Source organism: Triticum urartu, chromosome 1 (genome assembly GCF_003073215.2).
Source record: "Triticum urartu cultivar G1812 chromosome 1, Tu2.1, whole genome shotgun sequence".
NCBI lineage: Eukaryota > Viridiplantae > Streptophyta > Magnoliopsida > Poales > Poaceae > Triticum > Triticum urartu.
This window is the reverse complement of record NC_053022.1, coordinates 449,506,473-449,533,848: the sequence shown is the minus strand read 5'-3', so window position 1 is coordinate 449,533,848 and position 27,376 is coordinate 449,506,473. Positions and strand designations below refer to the sequence as shown.

At 44.9% G+C, this 27,376-nt stretch overlaps 1 protein-coding gene across 1 annotated transcript; it reads left to right on the top strand.

The window, feature by feature from the left end:
• The first annotated feature begins 2,592 nt into the window (after window positions 1-2,592).
• Window positions 2,593-4,887, top strand: LOC125535347 (probable L-gulonolactone oxidase 4). Its single transcript, XM_048698403.1, has one exon. The coding sequence runs from the start codon at window positions 2,976-2,978 to the stop codon at window positions 4,746-4,748; it is 1,773 nt and encodes a 590-aa protein (XP_048554360.1). The 5' UTR covers window positions 2,593-2,975; the 3' UTR covers window positions 4,749-4,887.
• The last annotated feature ends 22,489 nt before the right edge of the window (window positions 4,888-27,376 follow it).

Here is a 27,376-nt window from a genome sequence, read left to right as displayed (position 1 = left end):
CTAATTTTAGCTTTGAGCCGGAGAAGATTAGCATGCGACGCCTGCACCCGCCACCGGCCCTGACCCACGTCAGGGGCGTTTGCGCCTCCAAGGGTCCGTGCTATTGGCTAAGCTTGTGCGGACGACGTCTTGGGCATGACTCAGTTAGATGCCTCAATATCAGATTTACGGCTATTTTTGTCTGAGGCCGACAATCAAGGGAGTTGTTTAGTTTTATGATTTGGTTAGTCAATTTCTAATATATAGTTGGTTACCAAATCGACTCACACAAAACATGTTTTTGCCAATTTTGTGATGTAGAACTCAAACTTTTGCAAACATAACCAACATAAGCCCACAATAGTCGTTGGGCCGAGGCAAAACAACAATCCGTTAACCCATGGTGGTGTCATCTTAAAGTATAAATGAACAAAATAAAGATAAATAAAATGAAAGGAGTGAAGTTTTCTAAAGAAGAATGAAGTAGTGGCATTAGTATTACCCTTTAAGAAGAAAGAAATAAAAAAATAACGACAGAATAGGCGCACAATTCACTTAAAAGCTGCACTTTTTATAATATACAAGAATAAGCGTATAATAGTAAAAATGCAAAAAAAGGTGTTATAGAAGGGAATGCATTAGTGGCATTGGTATTACCCTTAATGAACAAAGAATATGAAATAGAAAGTAAAACAAATCAAAGTAATGAAGTTATCTAAGAAAGAACGAATTGGTAGCATTAGTGTTATCCTTTAAGAAAAAAGCAAGTGAAAAAAATGCACACAATTTTGCACTGAAATTGCACTTTTTGTAATATGAGAAGAATAAGCATATAATAGTGCAATTTTTGCACTACATAATTTACACACATTATGTAAGTATTTGCCTCTATACTTACACACAAAAAGAAAATAAAAAACGTTTTCTAAGAAAGAATGAATTAGTGGCAGTCAAATTACTATTTAAGAAGAAAGGAAATAAAAACTAAAAGAAATAGTGACAAAAATTGCTCACAGTTTGCACTTAAATTGGGTTTTTTAATATGCAAAAATAAGCATATAAGAGTGAATTTTGCAAAAAAAAATATCTAAGAAGGAATGGATAGTGCCATTAGTACTAGCCTTAAAGAGGAAAAAACTGAAATTTTTTCTAAGAAGAACGGATAAGTAGCATTGATATTGCCCTTCAAGAAGAAAGAACTTGAAAAAAAACTTTAAAAATATTGCACAATACTTCGCATTGAAACTGTAGTTCTTATAACATGCACAGAATAACCATGCGAGAAATGTGTGGTAGCTCTCGGGAGTCCCTATAGGCCTACACCCTCGTGAATAGTAAACTCAAAAAAATAGGGAAAAAATAAAAAATTCTGAAACTATGTGACATCAAATATTGTCGATGGGTGATCTTTGATATCGGAGCTACGGTGCAACTCCTATATTGTTTGGCTAGGGGTTAAAACACTCCAGGTGACATGACAAAGTAAGGTATCCAGGTTCAGGCCACTGGCGAGGTGTAACACCCTACCTCCTACCCTTGTGTTCTTCCTATATATCCATCGGGCCGAATTTCGGCTAGCTATTACCACCTCCCTTCAAATGACCCATCTCCTCTCTTTTTATATCCTTGGGCCAAAGTTGACCCTCCTTCTCCGTACGCCAAACATGACGAACCGAATAGAGATAGTTGGTAACGCTTGTGGAGGATGCCACCACATACCTTCTTACCTGGCGCACGTCGACTACCGTCAGCGAACAAAGTCTGACATGGTAAAGTTGTATCAGGCGTATGGGTGCTGCCGACGTGCACGTCCCGTCAGAGGAAGTGACTAGACAAGATCCCCGAGGACGCAATGTTGTGTGTCATAGTCACCCACGGGCCCCGAGCACCATGCTTTTTTGGGTCGCCCGGGATCCTCATCTACCCGAGCACCAAGACGACGGAATATCTTTGAGAGAGGAAGCCCAACGACGTATCTATCCCTTGCTATAGACACAAGCCCCGTCCAACGGAGGTACTGTCAGGCCAGCACTTTCTCTGGAGGCCAAAGGGCCCCGTTTCCATGTCATCAACAAACATGCTCAAACGTTTTAGGTGATTACACATTTTCGTCGAGAAATATCATCTGATTAGCTCTACACATGGGAAACAAAAATCAATGCTCAAAACTTTGAGCAGTGAAATATTTTTCTTGGGTAGAGCTCCTCGAATGTTTTGTCTACACACAAAGTTTGAGCATATTTGATGTCACGAAATTTCAGATTTTATGATTTTATTTTTTGAATTTACTTTTCATGAGGGTGTAGGGACACCAAGAAGTTAAAAACCACTCTCTAAGCATATAATAGTGCAATATTTGCACTTCAGTATAATTTACAAACAACACATTTTATAATATTTGCGTGTATATATTTACACTCGCCCAATATCCCAAATATACTCATAAAAATCAACTAAAAAGGGAGAAAAACATACAAACAGAAAAAAAAGGATAACGAGCTTCGAGCCCAATAGGAAAATCGACTAACTCCCAACAGAAGCAGTTCAAAAGTTCAGTCTAAGAAGGCATGAAGCAACAAAGAAAGTATGAATCTTGACAAAATAATCGATGATCAAAAAATCAACTCACACTTACACAAATTTAAAAGTCAGCCAACTTACGTATAACTAAAGTGTTTTCGTTTTGCACTCATAGTTGTTTGTCACTCCTACAAAAAATGCAAAGCTCATCTCTATGTTAATTTTGTTGACTTCACTCACGCTGGAACCTGTTCGTTCGTTCTATACTCGATCAAGGAAGTTGCACACGAGGAGCGGAGATCTCTATGTCTGATGGAGAGGCAGGATTTAAGTTGTGCACTCAACTGGTCGTATTTTTTTTCATTTTCGTGCACTACGATGTGTCTTAACCTTATATATACTACCTGTCTACATCTAAGGTCTAGTAGATACAAGCAAGCTGTAGTGCAGGCACTCATTCATTCGAGAAGTCAGCGATGTCGCAAGGAGAGCAAGCACAAACACGAGCAATAGCAATGAAGAGCTTGGCTGCTGTTCTCCTCGTAGGGAGCCTGCTCCAGCTCGCCGGCTGCAGCCCTCCACCGGACCCGGTGACCTGCACGGATGGCACGTCCAACTGCACGGTCACCAACACGTACGGCTCCTTCACGGACCGCACCATCTGCCACGCGGCCAACGTCGTCTACCCGAGCACCGAGCAGGAGCTGGTCGCGGCCGTGGCGGCCGCCGCGTCGGCCAAACGCAAGATGAAGGTGGCCACCAAGCACTCGCACAGCGGCCCCAAGCTGGCGTGCCCCGGCGGCAGCGAGGGCACGATCATAAGCACCACACGGCTGAACCGGACGGTTTCCATCGACGCCGAGAGGCAGCTCATCACGGTGGAGAGCGGCATGGTCCTCCGGGACCTGATCCAGGCCGCCGCCGCAGCAGGGCTGTCCTTGCCGCACTCGCCGTACTGGTACGGCCTGACCATCGGCGGGCTCCTCGCGACGGGCGCGCACGGGAGCGGGCTGTGGGGCAAGGGAGGCGCCGTGCACGAGTACGTGGTCGGTCTGAGGATCGTGACGCCGGCGCCGGCGTGCGATGGTTTCGCCATGGTGAGGGAGCTAGGCGCCGATCACCCGGACCTGGACGCCGCCAAGGTCTCCCTTGGGGTCCTCGGCGTCGTCTCCCAGGTGACTCTGGCCCTGCAGCCGCTGTTCAAGCGGTCGGTGACGTTCGTGGAGCGCAACGAGTCGGACTTCACGGCGCGGGTGGCCGAGTGGGGCCGTCTCCACGAGTTCGCCGACATGATATGGCAGCCGCAGCACAACAAGGTCATCTATCGCCAGGACGACCGCGTCGACGTCTCGACGCCGGGCAATGGCCTCGGCGAGTTGTTCCTTTTCCGCTCCGTCCCCACCGCCCTGCTCGTGGGCGGAAGAGCCATAGAGGAGCAACTGCAGGAGAACGGCACCGATATCGCCCGGTGCGCGGCCGAGCAAGAGGGGTTCACGAGACAGCTGCCGGCCTTCGGCTTCACGAACGATGGAGTCTCCTTCACGGGGTACCCGATTGTGGGGTACCAACACCGCATCCAGGCGTCTGGCTCATGCATCGACGGCCCAGAGGATGCCCTCCTCTCCTCCTGCGCCTGGGACCCGCGCATCCGGGGATCTTTCCTGTACAACTCCGGCTTTAGCGTCGCACTCTCCAAGGCGCCGGCGTTCATAGCTGACATGCTACAGCTCCGGGACCTCAACCCGGACGCATTCTGTGCCGCCCTCGACGGTAGGGTGGGCTTGGTCCTCCGCTACGTCAAGGCATCCTCCGCGTACCTCGGCAAGCACGAGGACTCTATCGATGTCGACATCCTCTTCTACCGGAGCCGCACCGACGGCATGCCGCACGCCCATGCCGATGTGGTGGACGAGATCGAACAGATGGCGTTGGGTAAGTATGGCGGTCTGCCACACTGGGGCAAGAACCACAACTTCGCCTTCGACGGTGCCATCGCAAGGTACCCCAAAGCTGATAAGTTCTTTAAGGTAAAGAGCAGTTACGACACCGACGGGCTCTTCTCCAGTGAGTGGACCGACCAGGTGCTTGGTATCAACGGAAGTCCCAACATCATCGAGAATCGTTGTGCCATTGAAGGACTCTGCATCTGCTCCGACGACTCACACTGCGCACCGGAGCAGGGCTACTTCTGCCGGCTAGGGAAGGTTTACAAGAAGGCTAGAGTTTGCTCCTCCGAGGAGGATTATTAGGGATGATGGTAGCACTCATGTTTCCCACTATTTGTGAAATTGTGATTCGTTTTCTTAAGTACGAGCATATGTACTATATTTGTGGTTTACCCCTCTATTAATTCAATAATAGTCATGTTTTGACAGCCTGTTTGTGAGACGACTCAAAGTTTGGTTTGCAAAAAAGAAGAAGATAAAAGTGTCACGCCTCTGTTTGGTTTGCAACCTGCAAGGCCACAACTTCGGTCCATTGTTACTTGTTTTGGGCGAGCCAAACTTTTTGGTCTCCATCAAAGCACCAGACAAATCTCAAAGATAGCCAAATTTGCTGGATGTAAACAACTACGCTGGCAGCTCATAATGGCATTTCAGTAGTCCTATGTACGACCGTTCTTATCTCCTCCGGGCAATGGAAAGGTAGCCCAATCCTGGAAACAGTGCCACTAGTTAGGCAACATGGTCCGGATGACAATTGCTCGAGCTGCCAATTCGAGGAGAATGCTTCACTCAAACCAATAGGTAAAACTGCATAACTTGGGACTCCAGCGAGGTAAAATGTGTAGGAAAATCTTTTGGGACAATCGCCTCATTCCACTGTATGACATATCGACAACAATTTGAGCAGTTCCATCTTTTTCAAAAAAAAGGGTACTTTATATTACTTAAAAGATTTAAGCATTACATCCGGCTTCTGCATAATTAAGATGCACACTGTCAAATAAGGTCCTCTCACATAAATAAAAATTAAAAAATAAAATAGCAAAATACAAAGAGACATATAGAGTCCGTATAACGCCTATAGCGTAGGGGGCAATCCTAAGATCATGTTGCTACCTATGTTGGATAAAAATATCCCTCATTGTAGCTTTCAATTGTGTACACACCTCCGTAAACAGGTCTCTACTCTCTACGCGTTGTAGGGAGGACCATAAACGAAGAGTCCTAATACATATGTCGATAACCTGCATCGGAGAAGTACTTTTATCATTAAAAATCTTATCATTTTATATAGTCAAAGCGACCAAATAATGACAAGCACTCCCATCTTGAGCAATTCTATCTACAATAACCAAAACGAAATACAATCATAAGAAGCATAGAGCAGTACGAAATTCATGGGGCAGGTAGGGAAGATATCAGGTGATACCATGTGTTAGGTGATACCATGATACGGGTTTCTGGGAGCTGTCGGATCTCAGATCCGACGGCTCCCGGGAGTTCTTGAGCATTTTGCAAAAAAGTCATCCAGAAGTCTTAAAATCTCGCGTAGGTACAATAGACTCCCGAGAACCGTCGAATCTGAGATCCAACGGCCCAGAAGCCCGTATCACGGTATCACCTAAGTGTTGGTAGCACCTGATATTTTCCCGGGCAGGTAGGTGCAGGGAACGCATGCATACGATCACCTATTTGCTTTAAGATTGATGAAATAGTTTATGCCACTAATCCTTAGTACCGCATTAGGGGTCCATGCATGCCAGGTTTTGGTAGAGATGCATGCCTCATCCACCCCACCTCATATGTTTTTTTTCATTTTATCTTCAAATTTGAATTTATTGTATCCTTTGAACCGAAAGTCTGAATAAGTTTCGTTTGCATATTCGTGTTCGTTGCAATGAGTATTTTCGAACAAGGTCGATTTAGAATATATTTTTCATAACTTTTTCAGTTTTACCAAGTGTCAAATATTAAAAGTTGATAGTTAGAATATTACGTATTACCAAGTTTTAACAAGATCATTTTTCATGGTTTAGGTTTAAGGTTTAGGACTTATGTTGCAGCCAAGCCTTGTTCACATCAGTGAAGTTGATGCATATCCCCTTGTTGTCCTTGGCCTTGGGCACCACAACAGGGTTAGCCAACCACGTTGGGTGAAGTGTCATGGATCTAAGACTGACAGTAGAATGGGGGGTAGGTATGAGGAGGCAAGATCTTAGCTATGGAGCAGTTGTACACACGAGTTTTACGAGTTCAGGCCCTTCTCGGAAGAAGTAACAGCCCTACGTCTTGGTGCCCTGAGGCGGTCGACTGGATTATATGTGTGTGTGAGTTTACAAAAGATGCGAACCCTTGTGCCTGTGGAGGGGAGTGGCTTATATAGAGTGCGCCAGGACCCCAGCCGGCCCACGTTACAAAGGGTTTAAGGTACATTAAAAGGGAGGCGTTACTGGTAACGCTAGTAAATAAAGAGACATAATGGCCATTAAAGCTATGAGGTGATGTCCGACCGTTGTGGTCTGGAGCGACTTTAGACCTTCTGGTGGTCGAGTGACTTCAAATCTTCCGAGTGGAAGTCCTCATGGTCGAGTGGATGATGACTCCTTTTCAAATGCTTCTGGTTTTAAGGTGACGTCCTAGGGGAACGTGTCTAGGTCAGGCCTATGACCCTACCCTAGGTACATATCTTCATAATTAGCCCCCGAATGGTTCAGGGTTCGAGTGGAGAAGGAGTTGATAACCTCTCCGATTCAGCTTTTGCGCTTCGGAAATGTCTTGTCAAGAGGTCGAATGAACATCCATGATGACTTCAACTGCTTGTCCAGTCGCCTTGATCCATTCTTGGTTTTGTCAAGTGAACTTTCATTGTTAAGCTTCGAGTGTCGATGTGGAAAAAATCCTCCGTCTGACGGGTTGTTCTGCTGTCTGCGGATTTTGCGGGATTCGGATTGTGGGAAGCGCGCCAGGCGGAGGAGGCCGCAGTAATCGGGACGGATTAGGCAGGCCGCCTTGGTCACCGCGCCACCTTTTTCACCACGTATCGCGTGCGTGACTGTTGCGGGATTTGATCGGATCGCCTGGGCCCACGAGTCAGCCACTCGGAAATGACTTCATATAAGGCATCGGGCGGGGGTTTTCGCACAGTGCGTTCCCATTCTTCCCCTTCCTCCTCTGTTTTCTCCACCGCAGCTGCCTCCGTTCTCGGCGTCGTCGCTCCGTTCGAACTCGATCTGCTATCATGGGGAAGGAGAAGATGGTGGCGTTGGAGCGTGCGAAGAAGGCGACGGCGAAGGCGAAGGGGAAGAAGTCCGGCCGGGGTGGATCTTCTTCGAGGGTCGGCTTGCCACCGGGCTGGATCCAGGGCGACTAGATTCGCTCGGTTATCCGCCAGGACGACATCGACGACATGGTCGAGGGGGGATTGATTCCCCACGAATTGGCGCAACTCCCGGGGAACGAGACCGAGCCGCAGCCACGGGAGGGTGAGCGCGTCCTCCTCGCTACTCACGTCGACCGCGGGTTTTCCTTGCCTACCCACCCTTTCTTTCGAGGTTTCTTGAACTTCTTCGGGGCGCAACTCCACCACTTCACCCCGAACACCATCGTGTATCTTGCTGCTTTTGTGTCCATGTGCGAGAGCTTCCTGGGCTGTAGGCCACACTGGGGGCTCTTCAAGCACATATTCACCTGCCGTTCTCAGTCGGTCAAGAAGGCCAACCCGAGTGATGAGAGAACGCAAGTGATTCAGATGTGCGGGGGTCTTGGGATCCAAATGAGGAGTAAGAGTACTTTCCCAGCCATGATCCTTCCCGAATCGGTTCGAGGGTGGCAGTCGACCTAGTTCTACTGCAAGGACCAGCCGACTCCAGGCCAGTCGACTGGACTTCCCCCTTTTCCATGGCCCGAGTGGAGAAGCCCTCTGCTTTGAAAGTGATCCTAGAGGAGAAGGTGCAAGTGAAGGTGCTGGTCGAGCGAGTAGTTCAACTTGTTCGTGATGGGGTAACCGGTATGGATCTGTTGGAGGTTTTCCTCAGGCGACGCATCCAATCACTTCAAGCCCGCGACCATCCGATGTGGATGTATTCGGGCATTGACGACACCACTCGGATCCATCCAGAGGAGGTCGATGATGCTATGCTGGAAGGGTGGTTGAAGAGTACCACTAGCAACAAAGACAACCCCAGGGGATCCCAGAGGATTCCTCCACTCAACAACTCATACGAGACTGACAAGGTATGACTCCACATAGTCGAGTGCTTTCTTGATTTATCAAGTTGTTGTCTGCTGTCACCTGACTGTCTCTTGTCTTGTTTGTTGTCTTCTAGGCCCTGACTGAGATGTACTCGATGCCCAACGGGATCAGGAGCAGGACCTAGAGGGAGAAGCGAGTGGAGGTGAGAGCGGCGAGTGGCGCTCTGACGACGAGGAGGATGAGGACAGCGACGACCTGCATGATGAAGAAGAGGTCGATTCTCCTCCTCGTAGGGAAAAACGATCCAAGCTTTCTCATGATCTAGCAAGTGCCAGCGGCAAGGCGACCGTGCAGACTCGGCAGTCATCGAAGCGCCCTCGAACGTCTTCTCCAGCATCGACTGAAAAGGCGTCGAAGCAACCAAAAGCTACGCTGTCCAAACCGCCAAAGGCCTTGCCGAAGATCAAAGTGGCCATCCCCATTACTTCCGGGTATTAGTTGGACTTGATTTCTTGCTTTAGTATGAATCTGGATTTGAGTCAATTCATTTCATTAGACATGACCGACTGAACTCTGAAATTTATAGTGCCGCTACCTCTGGGACTTCCACTCGCCAGTATGAAGATGAGGACATGGAAGATGCGGTCACCTCCAACCCAGGTATAAACCTCGTGATCTCGTTCTCGATTGTATGGTCGATTAACTTCTGGTGACTCATCTGGATTCGGCTGACTTTTTTGCAGCCCCTCCCAATGTCATTGAGCTTCCGAATGATGATGAGGACGTGCCGCTGAGGCCCAGGAAGAGCAAGAAAAAAACAGCTGGCAGGATATCTCGGTCGGAACCGGCAACAGAACCAACAGTCCAACGGCCCGAAGATGCAAGTAGAGCCTCTGTAACCTTTGTTGTCCCAGTGTCGAGTGATCACCCCGCACCGTCGACTGTACCGGTGTTTTCTTCAGTCATCCAACCTCATGCCTTGGAGCCCCAAGCTGCTGCGTCTGGACCGTCTGTCCCCTTCTTCACCACCTATCATGTTCCGGAAAGTCAGTCGGACGCCGCCGCGGAGGCTATCCGTCAGGCTGGCATAATGATGGAGCGGATGAAGGCGGTGCACGATAATAGTCAGGCTGCTTACGACGCCAGCGTGGCTCTTCGAGCCAATGTCTAGGTAAGTTGACTTCTAACTGAACTTGACTTCCGACTGAACTTGTCTTGCTAGGATATGCTACCTGAATATTTTCCTTCGCACAATCTCTTATTGTCTGCTTCGAATCTGTACACCCAATGGGTGTTTTGTCCTCTTTATTATTTGCACTCTTCCACTCGGTCTGGTCGAATGGGATCTGAACCAGTGGGGGCATGCTAAGTGCACCCACTTGGTGTAGTCCCCGAGACCGCAGTCGACTGCTGGCAGTCAGCTGGAATCTGAGCACTTTTCGTCACTTTTCTTTTATTTTGTGCACTCGATCTAGGCGGGTCAGATGAGTGAAATCCAAACCAGTGGGAGCACGCCAAGTGCACCCACTGGGTGTAGTCCCCGAGACCGCAGTCGACTGCTGGCAGTCGGCTGGGGTCTGAGCACTCTTTTTTTTGGTATTCGGTCTGGGCGGACCAGCCGAATAGAATCCAAACCAGTGGGGGCACGTCAAGTGCACCCACTGGGTGTAGTCCCCGAGACCGCAGTCGACTGCTAGCAGTCGGTTGGGGTCTGAGTAGTCTTGAAGCTTTAATCACCCGGAAGTAAATAATCTTTGATCTCGTCGATTGATATGTCTTTTACTTACTGCAGAAATCTTGCACCCTCATTTCCAAGTTCGTCGAATTTGAGGAGAAGCAGAGGCAACTCAACCTTGACCTGGAGCTGGCCCAACAAAACTTGAAGAAGGCTCAAGATGAAGTTGCCGGTATGGAAGGTAACTGCCTGTCGACTGCTCATGTCAATCGTCCTTTAAATTATCCCTTCGATCTTCTGTTTGATCTAAATGTGTATTTTGCAGAGAAAACGAGGCTGGCCCTAGAGAAAAAGGATATGGATCTTGCAGCTGCACAGAAGGAGGCTCAGGAGAAGACTGCCTTTGCCGACCAGAAATGGCTTCGGTCGGAGCACCAGAGGAAGAGATCAACAAGCTGAAGTCATCTCTCACTGAATCCAATCGAGAGGCGACTCGTCTAAAAAAAGATAAAGTGGCTCTGACCGACCAGCTGGAGAGCATGACTCGCAGGAGGAACGATTTGGAGGCTTACCTGAAAGCTCTTGCCAAGAAACTCTTTCTTATGCTCTAAGGTACCTCTTTTTTACTCGACTGTTTTACTTGTTTGTAAGTTGGATCCGACCAGTCGACTCATTAACTCTTTGACTTTGCAGAATTCTGCCAAAAGTTTGAAGAGGAGACTGGATGGGTCGAGACAGGATTGGACCCTATCCTTTCTCCAGTCGGCGATGAGGCTGCCATGAATATGCTTTGATTGGAATCCCGCGTCGCCAGTGTTACAAGTTACCTTGCCTGTCTGAAGGTGGCAGTTTCCCGCATCGACTCATCGCTCTGGCCAAGGGCAACATTTCAGAATGATCTCGAGTCTCTGATGGCTCGACTCAATGAGGTCCCCGGCCGAGTGCAGGAATGGAAGAAGTCCTCTGCCCGCTGCGGTGCTGACGTGGCTCTGTCACTGGTCAGGGTCCACTTCAGAGAGGCTCGAGAAGAGAAGCTGGTGGCGATCAAGGTTGCCAACACAAAAAGGCACGACTTCCAGTCCTTCATGGAAACTTTCATTGCTGCTGCACTCGGATCGCAGACGGGGTCGACTTGGACGAGTTCATCGAGCCTGCTAGTCCTCCTCCTGTTGAGTGAACCAACTTGAAACTCAAACTTGCTTTAAATTTGCCACGGTATGCCGAGTGGTTATTGTAACCGTTAAACTCTTTTGGGCCTAACGCCCGAGTACTTTTATCTTCATCTTGAGACCTTTGAGATTTTATCTGATCTTGGTTTATCTTCTGCATGTGCTTGCATTTACCTTCGAGTGGAACTTATTCTTCACTCGGAATATTCTTTGAGATGTAACTTTGAAGGAAATATACCAGTCGACCTACACCTCATCGTCCTTGCAGATAGGGATGGAGCGGACATTTTACTTGTGGCGCAACTCTGAGGAGAGGTTCGCAGTCGACCTGCACCTCGTCGTCCTTGCGAATAGGGATGGAGCACACATTGTACTTGTGGCGCAGCTTTGTGGAGAGGATTGCAGTCGACCTGCACCTCGTCATCCTTGCGGATAGGGATGGAGCGGACATTGTACTTGTGGTGCAGCTCCATGGAGAGGATTTTTCAACTTAGGCGAGTACTAGACTACAACTAAGCCCCCCGAGTGTGAGGCTTGCTCATCACTCGGTAGGATTTTTGAAACTTAGGTGAGTACTGGACTGCAGCTAAGCCCCCGAGTGTGAGGTTTCGGTAGGATTTTTGAAACTTAGGTGAGTAGTGGACTACAACTAAGCCCCCGAGTGTGAGGTTTGCTCATCACTCGGTAGGATTTTTGAAACTTAGGCGAGTACTGGACTGCAGCTAAGCCCCCGAGTGTGAGGTTTGCTCACCACTCGGTAGGATTTTTGAAACTTAGGCGAGTACTGGACTGCAGCTAAGCCCCCGAGTGTGAGGTTTGCTCATCACTCGGTAGGATTTTTGAAACTTAGGCGAGTACTGGACTGCAGCTAAGCCCCCGAGTGTGAGGTTTCCTCATCACTCGGTAGGATTTTTGAAACATAGGCGAGTACTGAACTACAGCTAAGCCCCTGAGTGAGAGGCTTGCTCATCACTCGGTAGGATTTTTAAAACTTAGGCGAGTACTGGACTGCAGCTAAGCCTCCGAGTGAGAGGCTTGCTCATCACTCGGTAGGATTTTTGAAACTTAGGCAAGTACTGGACTGCAGCTAAGCCCCCGAGTGTGAGGTTTGCTCATCACTCGGTAGGATTTTTGAAACTTAGGCGAGTACTAGACTGCAGCTAAGCCCCCGAGTGAGAGGCTTGCTCATCACTCGGTAGGATTTTTAAAACTTAGGAGAGTACTGGACTGCAGCTAAGCCTCCGAGTGAGAGGCTTGCTCATCACTTGGTAGGATTTTTAAAACTTAGGTGAGTACTGGACTGCAGCTAAGCCTCCGAGTGAGAGGCTTGCTCATCACTCGATAGGATTTTTAAAACTTAGGCGAGTACTCGACTGCATCTAAGCCTCCGAGTGAGAGGCTTGCTCATCACTCGGTAGGATTTTTTAAAAACTTAGGCAAAACGGATTCGCAGCTAAGCCCCTGAGTGAGAGGCTTGTTCATCACTCGGTAGGATTTTTTAAACTTAGGCGAAACGGATTCACAGCTAAGCCACCCACTGGGGGATTTTAGAAACAAGTGTAAACAATCAACAATCATTTTCATAAGATTGTACAAACTCTTGTATTTGATAAACAAATTACAAAGGTGCTTCTTATTACATCTCAACAGACTGAGTGTTTAAGTATGAAAGGGGTGGAGCAGCTCCGCATTCCAAGCGTGCGACTCTTCTTTCTTGTGCTCGATGTCATAGAGGTGGTACGCTCCATTGTGGAGCACTCTGGTCATAATGAAGGGGCCTTCCCAAGAGGGAGCAAGCTTGTGTGGTTTCTGCTGATCTACTCGGAGAACCAAGTCTCCCTCTTGAAATGCTCGACCCCTCACGTTTCTGGCATGGAATCGACGTAGGTCGTGCTTGTTCTGCTTCTTCCTCTGAGAAAAGCTCGACTCGAGGCGCATTATGGAGCAAGTCACTCGGAAGTACAACTTCAGCTCCATAAACCAAGAAAAACGGGGTTCTGCTAGTCGACCGATTGGGAGTTGTCCTCAATCCCCACAATACTGATGGAAGTTCGTCAACCCAGGCTCCTGCTGCGTGTTTGAGGTCACGCATCAGTCGGGGTTTCAATCCTTTGAGAATCAATCCATTTGCTCTTTCAGCTTGTACATTCGACTGGGGATGGGCGACTGAGGCATAGTCGACTCGAGTACCTTGTGAAGCACAGAAAGTTCTGAACTCATCAGAGTCGAAGTTTGATCCGTTGTTGATACGTCTCTAATGTATCTACTTTTCCAAACACTTTTGCCCTTGTTTTGGACTCTAACTTGCATGATTTGAATGGAACTAACCCGGACTGACGCTGTTTTCAGCAGAACTACCATGGTGTTATTTATGTGCAGGAGCAAACGTTCTCGGAATGACCTGAAACTTCACGGAGACACTTTTCAGAAAATAAGAAAAATACCTTCCAAAGATGAAGGCCAGGGGGCCCACCATCTTGCCACGAGGGTGGGGGCGCGCCCCCTACCTCGTGGGCCCCCTGTTGCGTCTCCGACTCCAACTCCACCTCCATATATTGACTTTCGGAGAGAAAAAAATCAGGGAGAAGAAATCATCGCGTTTTACGATATGGAGCCGCCGTCAAGCCCTAAAACCTCTCGGGAGGGCTGATCTGGAGTCCGTTCGGGGCTCCAGAGAGGGGAATCCGTCGCCATCGCCATCGTCATCATCAACCATCCTCCATTACCAATTTCATGATGCTCACTGTCGTGCATGAGTAATTCCATCGTAGGCTTGCTGGACGGTGATGGGTTGGATGGGATCTATCATGTAATCGAGTTAGTTTTGTTAGGGTTCGATCCCTAGTGTCCACTATGTTCTGAGATTGATGTTGCTATGACTTTGCTATGCTTAATGCTTGTCACTAGGGCCCGAGTGCCATGATTTCAGATCCGAACCTATTATGTTTTCATCAATATATGAGTGTTCTTGATCCTATCTTGCAAGTCTATAGTCACCTATTATGTGTTATGATCCGTTAACCCCGAAGTGACAATAACCGGGATACTTACCGGTGATGACCGTAGTTTGAGGAGTTCATGTATTCACCATGTGTTAATGCTTTGTTTCGGTTCTCTATTAAAAGGAGGCCTTAATATCCCTTAGTTTCCGTAAGGACCCCGCTGCCACGGGAGGGTAGGACAAAAGATGTCAAGCAAGTTCTTTTCCATAAGCACGTATGACTATATTCGGAATACATGCCTATAGTATATCAATGAACTGGAGCTAGTTCTGTGTCACCCTAGGTTATGACTATTACATGATGAACCGCATCCGGCATAATTCTCCATCACCGATCCATTGCCTACGAGCTTTCCATATATTGTTCTTCTCTTATTTACTTTTCCGTTTCTATTGCTATCATCACTACAAAACACCAAAAACATTACTTTTACTACTGTTACCTTTTGCTACCGTTATCACCACTATCATATTACTTTGCTACTAAACACTTTGCTGTAGATATTAAGTTTCCAGGTGTGGTTGAATTGACAACTCAGCTGCTAATACTTGAGAATATTCTTTGGCTCCCCTTGTGTCGAATCAATAAATTTGGGTTGAATACTCTACCCTCGAAAACTGTTGCGATCCCCTATACTTGTGGGTTATCAAGACTATTTTCTGGCGCCGTTGCTGGGGAGCATAGCTCTATTCTTTGAGTCACTTGGGATATATATCTGCTTATCATTATGAAGAACTTGAGAGATCCAAAAACCAAGATCTATCCCTCAACTACGAGGGAAGGTAAGGAACTGCCATCTAGCTCTGCACTTGATTCACCTTCTATTTTAAGTAAGCTTGCGACACCTACACCTGCTTCTGCTATTCGTTCTGATATGTCGCATGTTAATGATGATGCCACTTCTGCTATGCATGATACTTATGATGAAACTACCTCTATGCCTGATACTACTGTGCCACTTAGTGCTTTTCTTGATGAACAACTTGCTAGGGCTAGAGAAATTGAAAATATTGAATCTGATGATACTGATGAAAGTGATGATGAAGAACCACTTGCTATTCCTAAGGGTTATGTATTTGATCAAGATGCTTCTTTAGCCATTTTAGCTTGTAGAAATAGAATTGAACTTAAAAAATTATTAGCTAAATGGAGTAAGCAATCCCTAAATGATAGAATGAAACCTGAACCTGCTTTGGCTACTTCACATATCTTTGTTACTGATAAGGATTATGAATTCTCTGTTGATCCTGATATAATTACTTTGGTTGAATCTGATCATTTTCATGGTTATGAATCTGAAACTGTTGTGGCACATCTTACTAAATTAAATGAAATAGCTACCCTGTTCACTAAAGATGAGAGAACTCGCTACTTTTACATCCTTAAAATATTTCCGTTCTCATTAAAGGGTGATGCTAAGATATGGTTTAATTCTCTTGATCCTGGTTGTGTGCGTAGTCCCCAAGATATGATTTATTACATCTATGCTAAATATTTCCCTGCTCATAAGAAACAAGCTGCTTTAAGGGATATATATAATTTTGTGCAAATTGAAGGAGAGAGTCTCCCACAAGCTTGGGGGAGGCTTCTCCAATTACTTAATGCTTTGTCTGATCATCCTCTTAAGAGAAATGAAATACTTGATATCTTTTATAATGGACTAACCGATGCCTCCAGAGATTACCTGGATAGTCGTGTTGGTTCTGTTTTCAGGGAAAGAACACCGGATGAAGCTGAAATTCTATTGAATAATATGTTGACAAATGAAAATAATTGGACACCTCCGGAGCCAATTCCTGAGCCTATTCCTAAACCAACTCCGAAGAAGAGGGGTATTGTATTTCTCAGTCCTGAAGATATGCAAGAGGCAAATAAATCTATGAAAGAAAAATGTATTAAAGCTGAAGATGTTAAGAATTTACCTCCTATTGAAGAAATACAGGGTCTTAATTTACCGCATGTTGAAGAAACCTATAATCTTAATCCATTACCTATTGAAGAAACTCATGGTCTTGATAACCCGACACAGGAAGTAAAGGTAAATTCTCTCTATAGATATGATAAAGTTGTAATCTCATTTACTAAATTTGCTAGCCCATGGTTAGATGAGATTGATAAATTTATGGCTAAGCAAGAAGACTTTAATGCTTATTTTGGTAGACAACTGAAATACAATTCAAATATGCTTGGACACTTGGGTGATTATATGGCTAATGTTAAAGGTGAACTTAAACTTATTAGTAAACATGCTTCTATGGTTACCACTCAAGTAGAACAAGTACTTAAAGCTCAGAATGATTTTCTCAATGAATTGAATAGTAAAAATAATGATAAAGTTGTTAGAGTGGCTACTAGAACTGGTAGAATGACTCAGGAACCTTTGTATCCTGAAGGCCACCCTAAGAGAATTGAGCAAGATTCTCAGAGAAATAATATAGATGCACCTAGTTCTTCCAAAAAGAAGAAAAAGAAAAATGATAGGACTTTGCATGCTTCTAGTGATCCTATTGTTGAAACACGTGAGAATCCAAATGATATTTCTATTTCTGATGCTGAAACACAACCTGGTAATGAACCTGAAACTAATGATAATATTAATAATAATGTTCATAATGATGCTCAACCTAGTAATGACAATGATATAGAAATTGAACCTACTGTTGATCTTGATAACCCACAATGAAAGAATCAACGTTATGATAAGAAATATTTTATTGCTAGGAAACATGGTAAAGAAAGAGAGCCTTGGGTTCAGAAACCCATGCCTTTTCCTCCCAAACCATCCAAGAAAAGGATGATGAGGATTTTGAGCGCTTTGCTGAAATGATTAGACCTATCTTTTTTGTATGCGATTAACTGATATGCTCAAAACAAATCCTTATTCTATGTACATGAAAGATATTATTAAAAATAAAAGAAAGATACCGGAAGCTGAAATTTCCACCATGCTTGCTAATTATACTTTTAAGGGTGGAATACCAAAGAAACTTGGAGATCCAGGAGTGCCCACTATACCATGCTCTATTAAAAGAAACTATGTTAAAACTGCTTTATGTGATCTTGGAGCCGGTGTTAGTGTTATGCCTGTCTCTTTATATCATAGACTTGATTTGAATAAGTTGACACCTACTGAAATATCTTTGGAAATGGCTGATAAATCAACTGCTATACCTGTCGGTATTTGTGAGGATGTGCCTGTTGTAGTTGCAAATGTTACTATTTTAACGGACTTTGTTATTCTTGATATTCCCGAGGACGATAGTATGTCTATTATTCTTGGAAGACCCTTTTTGAATACTACAGGGGCTGTTATTGATTGCACTAAAGGCAATGTCACTTTTCATGTTAATTGTAATGAGCATACGGTACACTTTCCGAAGAAACAACCTCAAGTTCATAGTATCAACTCTATTGGAAAAATTCCATTGATTATATTTGGAGGTTTTGAATTTCCTCTTCCTACTGTCAAGAAGAAATATGATATTCTTATTATTGGGGATGTGCATATCCCCATTGAGGTAACATAGTGTTGTTCGAAATTTCTCCGGTTCCATGTTATTCGGAATGAGTTCGTTAACAAGACTTGATCAACCTTGTTAGTGGATTCCTTTTGATGATCATGAGATGGATGAAACTAGAAGGCACAACCTTCTGTACCCCACTTCTACTTTCTGTTATTTATATTAAATAAAATAAAAATAAATATTTTTCTGTCTATTATCTGATTATCCGTGTAATATAAAAATACCTCGAAAATAAAAGTTCTCCAAATGCCCCGAAAATTAAATATGATTTTTTCTAGAATATTTGAGGATTTATGGAACAAAGAACACACCAAGGGGGCCAACCACCTTGCCACGAGGGTGGAGGGCGCGCCTGCCCCCCTAGGGCACCCCCTGCCTCATGGGCCCACGGTGGCGCTCCTCCACTTATTCCTGCACCCAGACACTTCATCTTCCTCCTCCAAACACGAAAAACCAGCTCAAACCCGAGTCCAAGCTCGTTTTGCTGCCATTTTCGATCTCCTTGCTCAAAGCACCTCTCACAAAACTGCTTGGGGAGATTGTTCCTTGGTATGTGACTCCTCCATTGGTCCAATTAGTTTTTGTTCTAGTGCTTTATTCATTGCAAATTTTTGCTGCTTACATGACCTTGTTCTTGAGCTTGCATGTCAAATTTATATGATCAAAAGTAGTTTTGATGCATGATAAAGGCCCTAGGCACTTGTAGGTGTAGTTGCTATCAATATTATTGAGTTTGATTTACTTTTATTTTGAAGTTACTAAGAGCATAATTGGTTTGCTACCAATATTTGGCTTGCCAGATGTTGGCACTGCCAACTATTGGCAATACCGAGACTTACCAACTATTGGCAACTTCATGTGAGAGAAGCAAAACAACTCGTAGCCAACCAAGTAGTTGCCAATATTTGGCACAATGACAAACATTGGCATGCCAATTTTTGGCAGCAAACCAATTATGCTCTAAAAATTTTCAGAATTTTTCAGAGGAAGAAAAATGCTTAGGAAAATGTTCCAAGGTGGTTCTTCAAAGAAGCAAGGACCCAGGCTTGCAATGCGTGATGCTGACGAAGAGCCACCAAGAGACGCTCCAGTGCGTCCTTGTGAGTGGCCTTCTGAAAATTTTATGGATCAAGCGGGAATAAAAGAAGAATTCAACACATATTTGCGTAACGCTTATCTCGTGAGCTTTGAGGAAGAGAAGTGCAGTCAGTATCATGAGCTCACTAGTTCCTTTGTGAGGAGGTTTGAATTTTCCACTTCACGTAATTCTCCAACTGTCCTGTTTGGTCTTTATGATAAATCTTATACCATGGACTTAGAGGATTTTACCGCTGCATGCAAACTTCCACAATGGGGTAGTATAAGGGATCCTCGCAAATCTGAATTTAGAGATTTTCTTGCTGATATAACTGTGGAAGAATCTAGAGATATTACACAAGGTACCATAGGGAGCATTCACTTTCCTGTTATACATTATTTTGCTCTCTTTATAGGTAGATGCATAAATGGTAAAGATGAGGCATGTCACGTGTGTGTCCCTGACCTCAGTATTCTTAGGAGTGTTGTGTTAGGAAACAAATCATATAATTTGGGAGCCATTGTTGCATGTAGGTTGCGTCTTAATAGACGTAATGGAGATTTCTTTGGTGGAATTTATGCAACCCGTGTAGCTAATTTTCTTGGTATAGATGTGCGCGAAGATGATATTGAATTACCTCCTGCCTATCTAGATTTTAATGCTATGGTTCACCACCAGTTTGTCGAGAGGAATGAATCACCTCTCCAGTAACGACTAATCTTTGACAGACGCCGTGCTGTCCGTATTACTCTCCCTGCTCCTGCTTTCTTTGATTATCAGACAAGAGGAGGATGAAAGTGCGTTATATCGACTAGAGGGGGGGTGAATAGGCGATTTTTATGAAAGTCTTCAAAACGTGGAAGTTATGAAGACAAACGATAGAAATATACCTATTACCCTGCAGCGGAAGGTAGACTACACTAGGCAAGCCATAGTCAAGTATTCAGTAGAGTGAAAGCACAATGACTAATAGCAGCAATGTAGTAAGGATCAGGTAGGAAGATATCGTGAAGCCACACAGAACACGCAGTCACTCAGTGAAGACAAAAGATAGTGCGAACATACAATGACTTCACAAGGAGTAACAGTAAGTAAAGGGAAGGGAAGATGAAACCAGTGACTCGCTGAAGACAATGATTTGTTGGACCAGTTCCAGTTGCTGTGACAACTGTACGTCTGGTTAGGGCGGCTAGGTATTTAAACCTTAGGACACACAGTCCCGGACACCCAGTCCTGAACACGCAGCTCAGGACACCCAGTCCTCACCGTATTCCCCTTGAGCTAAGGTCACACAGACCTTGCCCAATCACTCTAGTAAGTCTTCAAGGTAGACTCCCAAACCTTCACAGACTTCGTTCACCGGCAATCCACAATGTCTCTTGGATGCTCAGAACGCGATGCCTAACCGGCTGGAGGATGCACAGTCCTCAAGTGTAATAAGTCTTCAGATCACACAGACAAGAAGACTTAAGTGATGCCTAATTCTCTTTGGCTCTGGGTGGTTAGGGCTTTATCCTCGCAAGGAATTCTCTCTCAAAGGCTTCGAGGTGGGTTGCTCTAAAACGACAAAAGCCGTACTCTGAATCTGAGAAGCCAACCATTTATGGTTGTAGGGGGTGGGCTATTTATAGCCACTTGGCAACCCGACCTGATTTGTCCGAAATGACCCTGGGTCACTAAGGAACTGACACGTGTTCCAACGGTCAGATTTCAAACTCACACGGCAACTTTACTTGGACTTCAAGCAAAGCTGACTTGCCCGACTCTGGACAAGATTCGCTCTCAAAGTCTTCACTCGAAGACATAGGTTTTGTTTAAGCATCACTTCAGTCATTCTGACTGGTTCTCTTGGACCCCACTTAACAGTACGGTGGTTCCTATGACTTAACACAGAAGAAAGAGAACTACGAAAGATCTAAGTCTTCGAGCTCCATAGGCTTCATGTGGTGTCTTCTCTTGTCATAGTCTTCAATGTGAATATCTTCATATACCACTTTTGACTTCAATGTCTTCATACATTTTTAGGGGTCATCTCTGGTAGGAAAACCGAATCAATGAGGGAATTCTACCTGTGTTATCCTGCAATTCTCACAAACACATTAGTTCCTCAACTAGGTTTGTCGTCAATACTCCAAAACCAACTAGGGGTGGCACTAGATGCACTTACAGAGGATATATTATTACCAGAGATGAGGCAGATGAGTACGAGAGGAGAGAGGAGGCTGCTCGTCGCCACGCTGCAGCTCAGCAGGCGATAGGTGCTGCATCACAGTATGACCCTAACAACTATTATTATGGATATCCGCCAGGCCAGCCAAGGCCATAGACCAACTTAGGCCAAAAGCCTAAGCTTGGGGGAGTACGTATTTCTCACCGACATTACATTTATGCTCACACACTCATTGCTAGATGTCGGTGCTCATACTTTTTCATTGTATCATCCATGCTAGTTTATTTTTCTTTTTATGCTTTCTTCTTGTGTGCTTGATAAACCTTAAGAAAACCAAAAAAATTAGTTGTAGCTTTTAATTAGTTTACTTTCCATGCTTGTAGTAGTAATTAAAAAGAAACCCAAAAAGATCTCTTGTTCTTCTTTTGCTTGTTGGGAGCTTTCCCGTGTAAATAGTTTTATTTCTTTTCTTTTCTTTGGGGGTCGATAGGAGAAGACCATAATTAAATTGTTAAAGTGGCTCTTATATGCATTATTATTGATCTGACAAAAGAGCCCATATTGCCTTGTCTTCTCCTGTTTATTGAATGCTTGCAGATTCCAGCTTAGTCCAATGCACGTGCACTATTATTATTATTCACATCGTTCGGTCATGCAAGAGAAAGGCAATTATGACGATATATGATGGACTGACTGAGATGAGAAAAGCTGGTATGAACTCGACCTCTTTTGTTTTTGTAAATATGATTAGTTCATCATTCCTGATTCAGCCTATTATGAATAAACATGTTTGCAATGATAACTAGAGATCATAGTTTCTTGTGCCATGCTTGATTAGCTATGAGTTATAATGGTTTACCTTGCGTTCCAACATGCTATTAAAATGGTTATGATGTGGTATGATAGGGTGGTATCCTCCTCTGAATGATTTAAGTGACTTGACTTGGCACATGTTCACGCATGTAGTTGAAACAAAATCAACATAGCCTTCACGATAGTTATGTTCATGGTGGATTATATCCTACTCATGCTTGCATTCAGTGTTGATTAATTTTAATGCATGTTCATGACTGTTGTCGCTCTCTAGCTGGCCGCTTCCCAGTCTTTTGCTAGCATTCACCTGTACTAAGCGGGAATACTGCTTGCACTACAAAAAATACACTTCCGTGATGATACGTGTTTGTCACAGTAGGTCGCTTTTTTTGTCATGCATGTACATCCATGACAAATTTATGACAGAATCAAGATAGTCATACCTGTGCTGTCATAGAAGTGTTCCATGACATTACCAAAATTATCATCACGGAAGTGTCCACTTCCATGACGATAAATCACGCGTCACAGAAGTGCTTTCGTCAAGGGTGACCGACACGTGGAATCCACCGTAACGGAACGCCGTTAAGCTATCGGGTCGGGTTTTGGATCCGATAACCCGTTAACAGCCCCGACCAACTTTTCCACGTGTAAAATCATCATTGGCTGGAGGAAACACGTGTCGGCTCATCGTTGGGACAGATGTCAACCACTCATTGGTCGGAAGGCACCTATGATACGTCGACACGTGGCACGGCCCAACAGAGGCCCATTCCTGTGAAAAGGCCGGCGCGTTTGACTTGGTCAAAAGCTGGCAGGCCGGCCCATGGAAAGCCTGTTAACGGCCTGTTCGAATATAGCCCATTTACAGCCTGCTAACCCAAGGCCCATTACGCCCTATCCGAATTAGGCCCAGTAGCGTCATCTGGGCCATCCAATATGATTCCAGCCCGTTTTCACTTCTGGCCCATGTATGGCCCATGACGTCTTTCGGCCCATATGAGGCCCTATGTAACTCTTTGCCTACTAATGGCCCGTGGTGAAATCGGCCCATAATGAACAGTGTATCACTTTACACCCATTAACGGCCCGTGGTGAAACTGTCCCGTAATGAACAGTGTATCACTTTATACCCGTTAACGGCCGGTTATTCCGTTGGGCCGTTTCCAGCCCATGTTATCTTTCGGCCTTCTCAGAGCCCATTTATTCTTGGACTCATTTCCAGCATTCGTTTACTTACGGCCCGTTACTGTCATTTTCTGCTTGTGGGCCAAATTTAGCCCGTGGTTACAGTCGGCCCGTTTGTGGTCTGTTAATACGTTGGGCCGTTTTCATAGCGTCATCAAATACGGCCTATTAACGATGGCCCGTTATGGTCGGCCCATGAACGGACGATTCCAACTCTAGCCCATTTACGGCCATAATGCGGCATGTTATTGGCCCATGTTTGGCCATCGATCATACTGCCCGTATAAGGCCCATTGATGATACGGCCCGTAGAAGGCCCATTGTTTCTATGGCCCGTAGATGGCCCACTGTTTCTACGGCCCGTAGGAGGCCCAGTGTCACTACAGTACATATTAGCGCATGGTTATTGTGGCCTAGTTTTAAAAAATAGGTTATTGCAGCCACTAGCAAACCGTGGAAAAAGAACTACAATGACTAGAAGCGAACAAATAAACAAGACAACAAGGAAATAAATAAGCAAGCAACTTACGCTAGGCTATCACGGCTATCACACATATTACATCCACTGGGCATCAAAGTTCGCCACCAGTGCAAATAAACGCGCCGACAAAAGAATATATAAAACTGAGAGCACTTCGGAAGGCACTGGGCCTAGCCAGGTCGCCCCCCCAAACAGCTGAAGAAGCTGAGTAGACCTCAGTTGTGCCAACGATAGATGCATCAACACTAGATTTAAGGCATGATGGTGCGCACGGCAGTCCTCTGACATCTTCATTGCATCTTTGACTTCAAGTCGGAGCTGAGCTGAAGCAAGCCTTTCCTCTTTAAGTCCAGACTGAAGAAGTCGAACTGATTGAGGCAGCGACTGCACAGAGGTTGTCTCACACCTGCTGGTGAGTAGCTTCAACTCACTGTCTTCATCAAGACAAGACCTTGGGGTCATCTCGCTGTCCTCAAGATGGTTTGGCTCACTATCTTCCCTAAAGTTCTGCCTGGCGTAAGAGATACGAGTCTGAAAGAGAAACAAGGAGACACGTAACAGGTTTCACAATTATATAAGCAAATAAATGGATCTGTTCTGCATAAGGAACATGTTTTTACAACTACAATTTTAAACTGGTAGTTGTTGCAAACATCCAATCAGATGTAAACAGCAAAGCAAACAACGGTGGAGGAAATGATGCCTATCCAAATCTATACTAGAACAAAGTTTGAAGGCTTGAGAAGGATGAACTTACATTACATGTTAACACGGGCTGGACAAAGCCCTTCTCCATGTTGATGGAAGGATAATTCAATAAATTCCCCAAAGAAAATTCTTTATAAGCGTTGCCATTATTCTACATTTTGCAAAGAGTAAATATAGATCAAATAATATTGGAAGAAACAGAGGATAATGAAGCTCAGGTGCAGACTGATGATACATAATCAAATAGCAATTAATTAAGTACAGCGTTACAAGGCAAAAGGGAGAGAGGTACTGACAAGAGCAATGCAGAGCCCATTATTGTTTTGAGATCGTATGATCCTTCGAGCAAGGAGATTCATCTGAAATTAGTTTTCATACAAGAGAGAAGGTAAGGCACAAGCAGAAATTTAGGAGTTCAAATTTTGAATTGATATCATAGACAGTACCTGACGCTGGGATCCCAGCAGTTCTAATAGGGGTTTGGCCACTGGAGTAGGGGTAAAGTGTGGTACAGTTGGGCCTGTGTTTTCTGTGGCTGCTGATCTATCCGATTTAGCAAGTATCACTACCTTTTCCAAATACCTAGTTTGTACTCCTTGACGACCTGCACTCACCCTCTTCCTTTTGGACACCTATTATGAAAGAACAACATTTGACAGAAAAACGTAGTGTGACGACACATGGAATAGGTACAGAAAATGGATAGGTATGGCATATACTCATATATGATGCTTAAACTAAGCAGATTGTGTAACAAAGTAGAAGTAATGCAAGAGGTCAGAAGCAAAATATGTGCGACCAATACAACTTTGCAAAGTTAGAGCAAGCACCTTGATGGGTGAATAAGATAGGCCATCCTCCACCATGCCAAGTTTGTTAGGCAGTGGATCATTCCGCAATATTCCTCTCGTGCGCCCATTCTCATATTCATTTTGATAATGTTCAATATCTGACATGCATGAAAACATAAAAACAAGTGAGATTTTCTTTGTAATGCAGAAGTGATTCTAATCCAATACTGCCTCCCTATAAACCCCTTTGTGCTATCTCTGCAATTCTTTTAAAAGATGCCATGCATGTTGTAATTTGTTGTGTGCATTAATATAAAGTGGCCTACTACTCAAAATATGATAGCTCCAGAAGTGATGACACTTCGCAGATGATAGCTTCAACATATAGTAAAGAAGAACAAGTCGACCTGACCTGACAGATTCAAAATATACTAAGGGAGAACAACTCGACCTGACCAGTCGACCGCAAAGAAGAGTATCATCTTAAAGAAGAGCAGAAGAGCAAGCAGATTAAAGATATTACAAGTCTTTTAATACAATGTCAGTTGGCCACCCATGATGAACTAGAGCGCACAGAGAAATACTATTCTTTCCGGTCTCTCCATATGTGGCTCACATGCATTTTGAAACTAAAGTAGGAACATTTAGCTAACCAATTAAACATATCTCAATTTTACTAATATCAGCAATAATATCAGATATGAATTTGTACAACTAAGCTTGTTTAGCTCGATGGGTGGAGCAGTGCTATTACGACATGAACCACGTAGGCTGATTGTGGTCATCATAAAATGGGGAAAACATAAGCATGATGATTACAGTGTTGACCGTGGCAGTGGGATGGCAGATCTGAAGCTGCAAACCGTGCAAAGGGTAGTTAGCAACCGATGTTTGCTTTGAAATAACAACTAAGATTTGGTATGGACAAGAAAGAATGGTCAACAAGTGACAAAGAAATGCAATTATGCTGTCTCTCTATATGTCACGACATGCATTTGGAAACTCAAGTGGGACCTTTAGCTAACCAACTAAATGTGTCGGTTAACTAATATCAGTATCATATCACAATCATATTTGAACAACTAAGCTTTTGAATTCTGAGTGTTGTGTTGTTTAGCTTGAAGGGTGGAGTAATGCTAGTATGATAGAAAGCACCTACGCAGATCATAGTAGAGTAGATAAAAGGGGAAAACCCTAAGCATCAAGAGAAAAATCAGGAAAGTGGAACTAGCTGGACCAGTGGGTGGCGCACATGCTTTTCGAAACGAATATAGGAACATTAGGTGACCAATTAAACATTCTCTGTTTTAGTGATATGAGCATCATATCAGATTCGTATTTCAACACGTAAGCTTTGGGTTGAGGTCTTGAGGAGCAGTGCTAGCACGACATGAAGCACCTACGATGATGGTAGTGAATATAAAGGGGGGAAACCATAAGCTTTACGAGTATAGTGCCCATGCCATGGCGGATCTGAAGGTGCAAACGGACAAAGCTACTTCGCAACCAATGTTTGCTTTCAACTAGCCACTACGATTTGGTACGGACAAGAAAAGTACAGTAAACAAATTACGATCTATTTTCCGGGTGAGATCAATAACTTAAGCACATATGGAAGAGTACCACCTCTCTTGTGACGCCGTGTAGGCCTATGCTGATACGTTGAGGGTGTTGCGGGTGCAATGGCTGTCGGCGGCGGGGAAGAAAAGTTTAGACGGCAGACAGCCGGGTCGGGGGATATATCCTGTTGCCGTGGACGAGGCGGTCGTAGGAGCGGCAATGGCAAGGTGGACGACGGCGTCGATGAAGCGAGAGGAGGCGATGAAAGGATGCTGGTCCAGAGCCGTGGATGAGAGACGTCCATCTCTTGCAGTTGACAACGGGGTAGGGGTAGCCCTCCGGCAAGGTGGAGGATGGGGTGGCGGACGGAGGAGGCTGGCCGCAGTGCGGAGGTTGTCATGCCGCCGACGGTGTATGAATGGGGAAATGGAGGGGGGATCTCAAACTTTGGGACGCGCTTCTCTGAAATGGGGGAAAGTTATGAACTTATCCCCCGTTTAAAATTTCGGACATCGCGTCGGTTGGGGATAGGACGGTAATCTCGCATCTCCCAAATATTTGCCGGTAACTATTTCGGGCG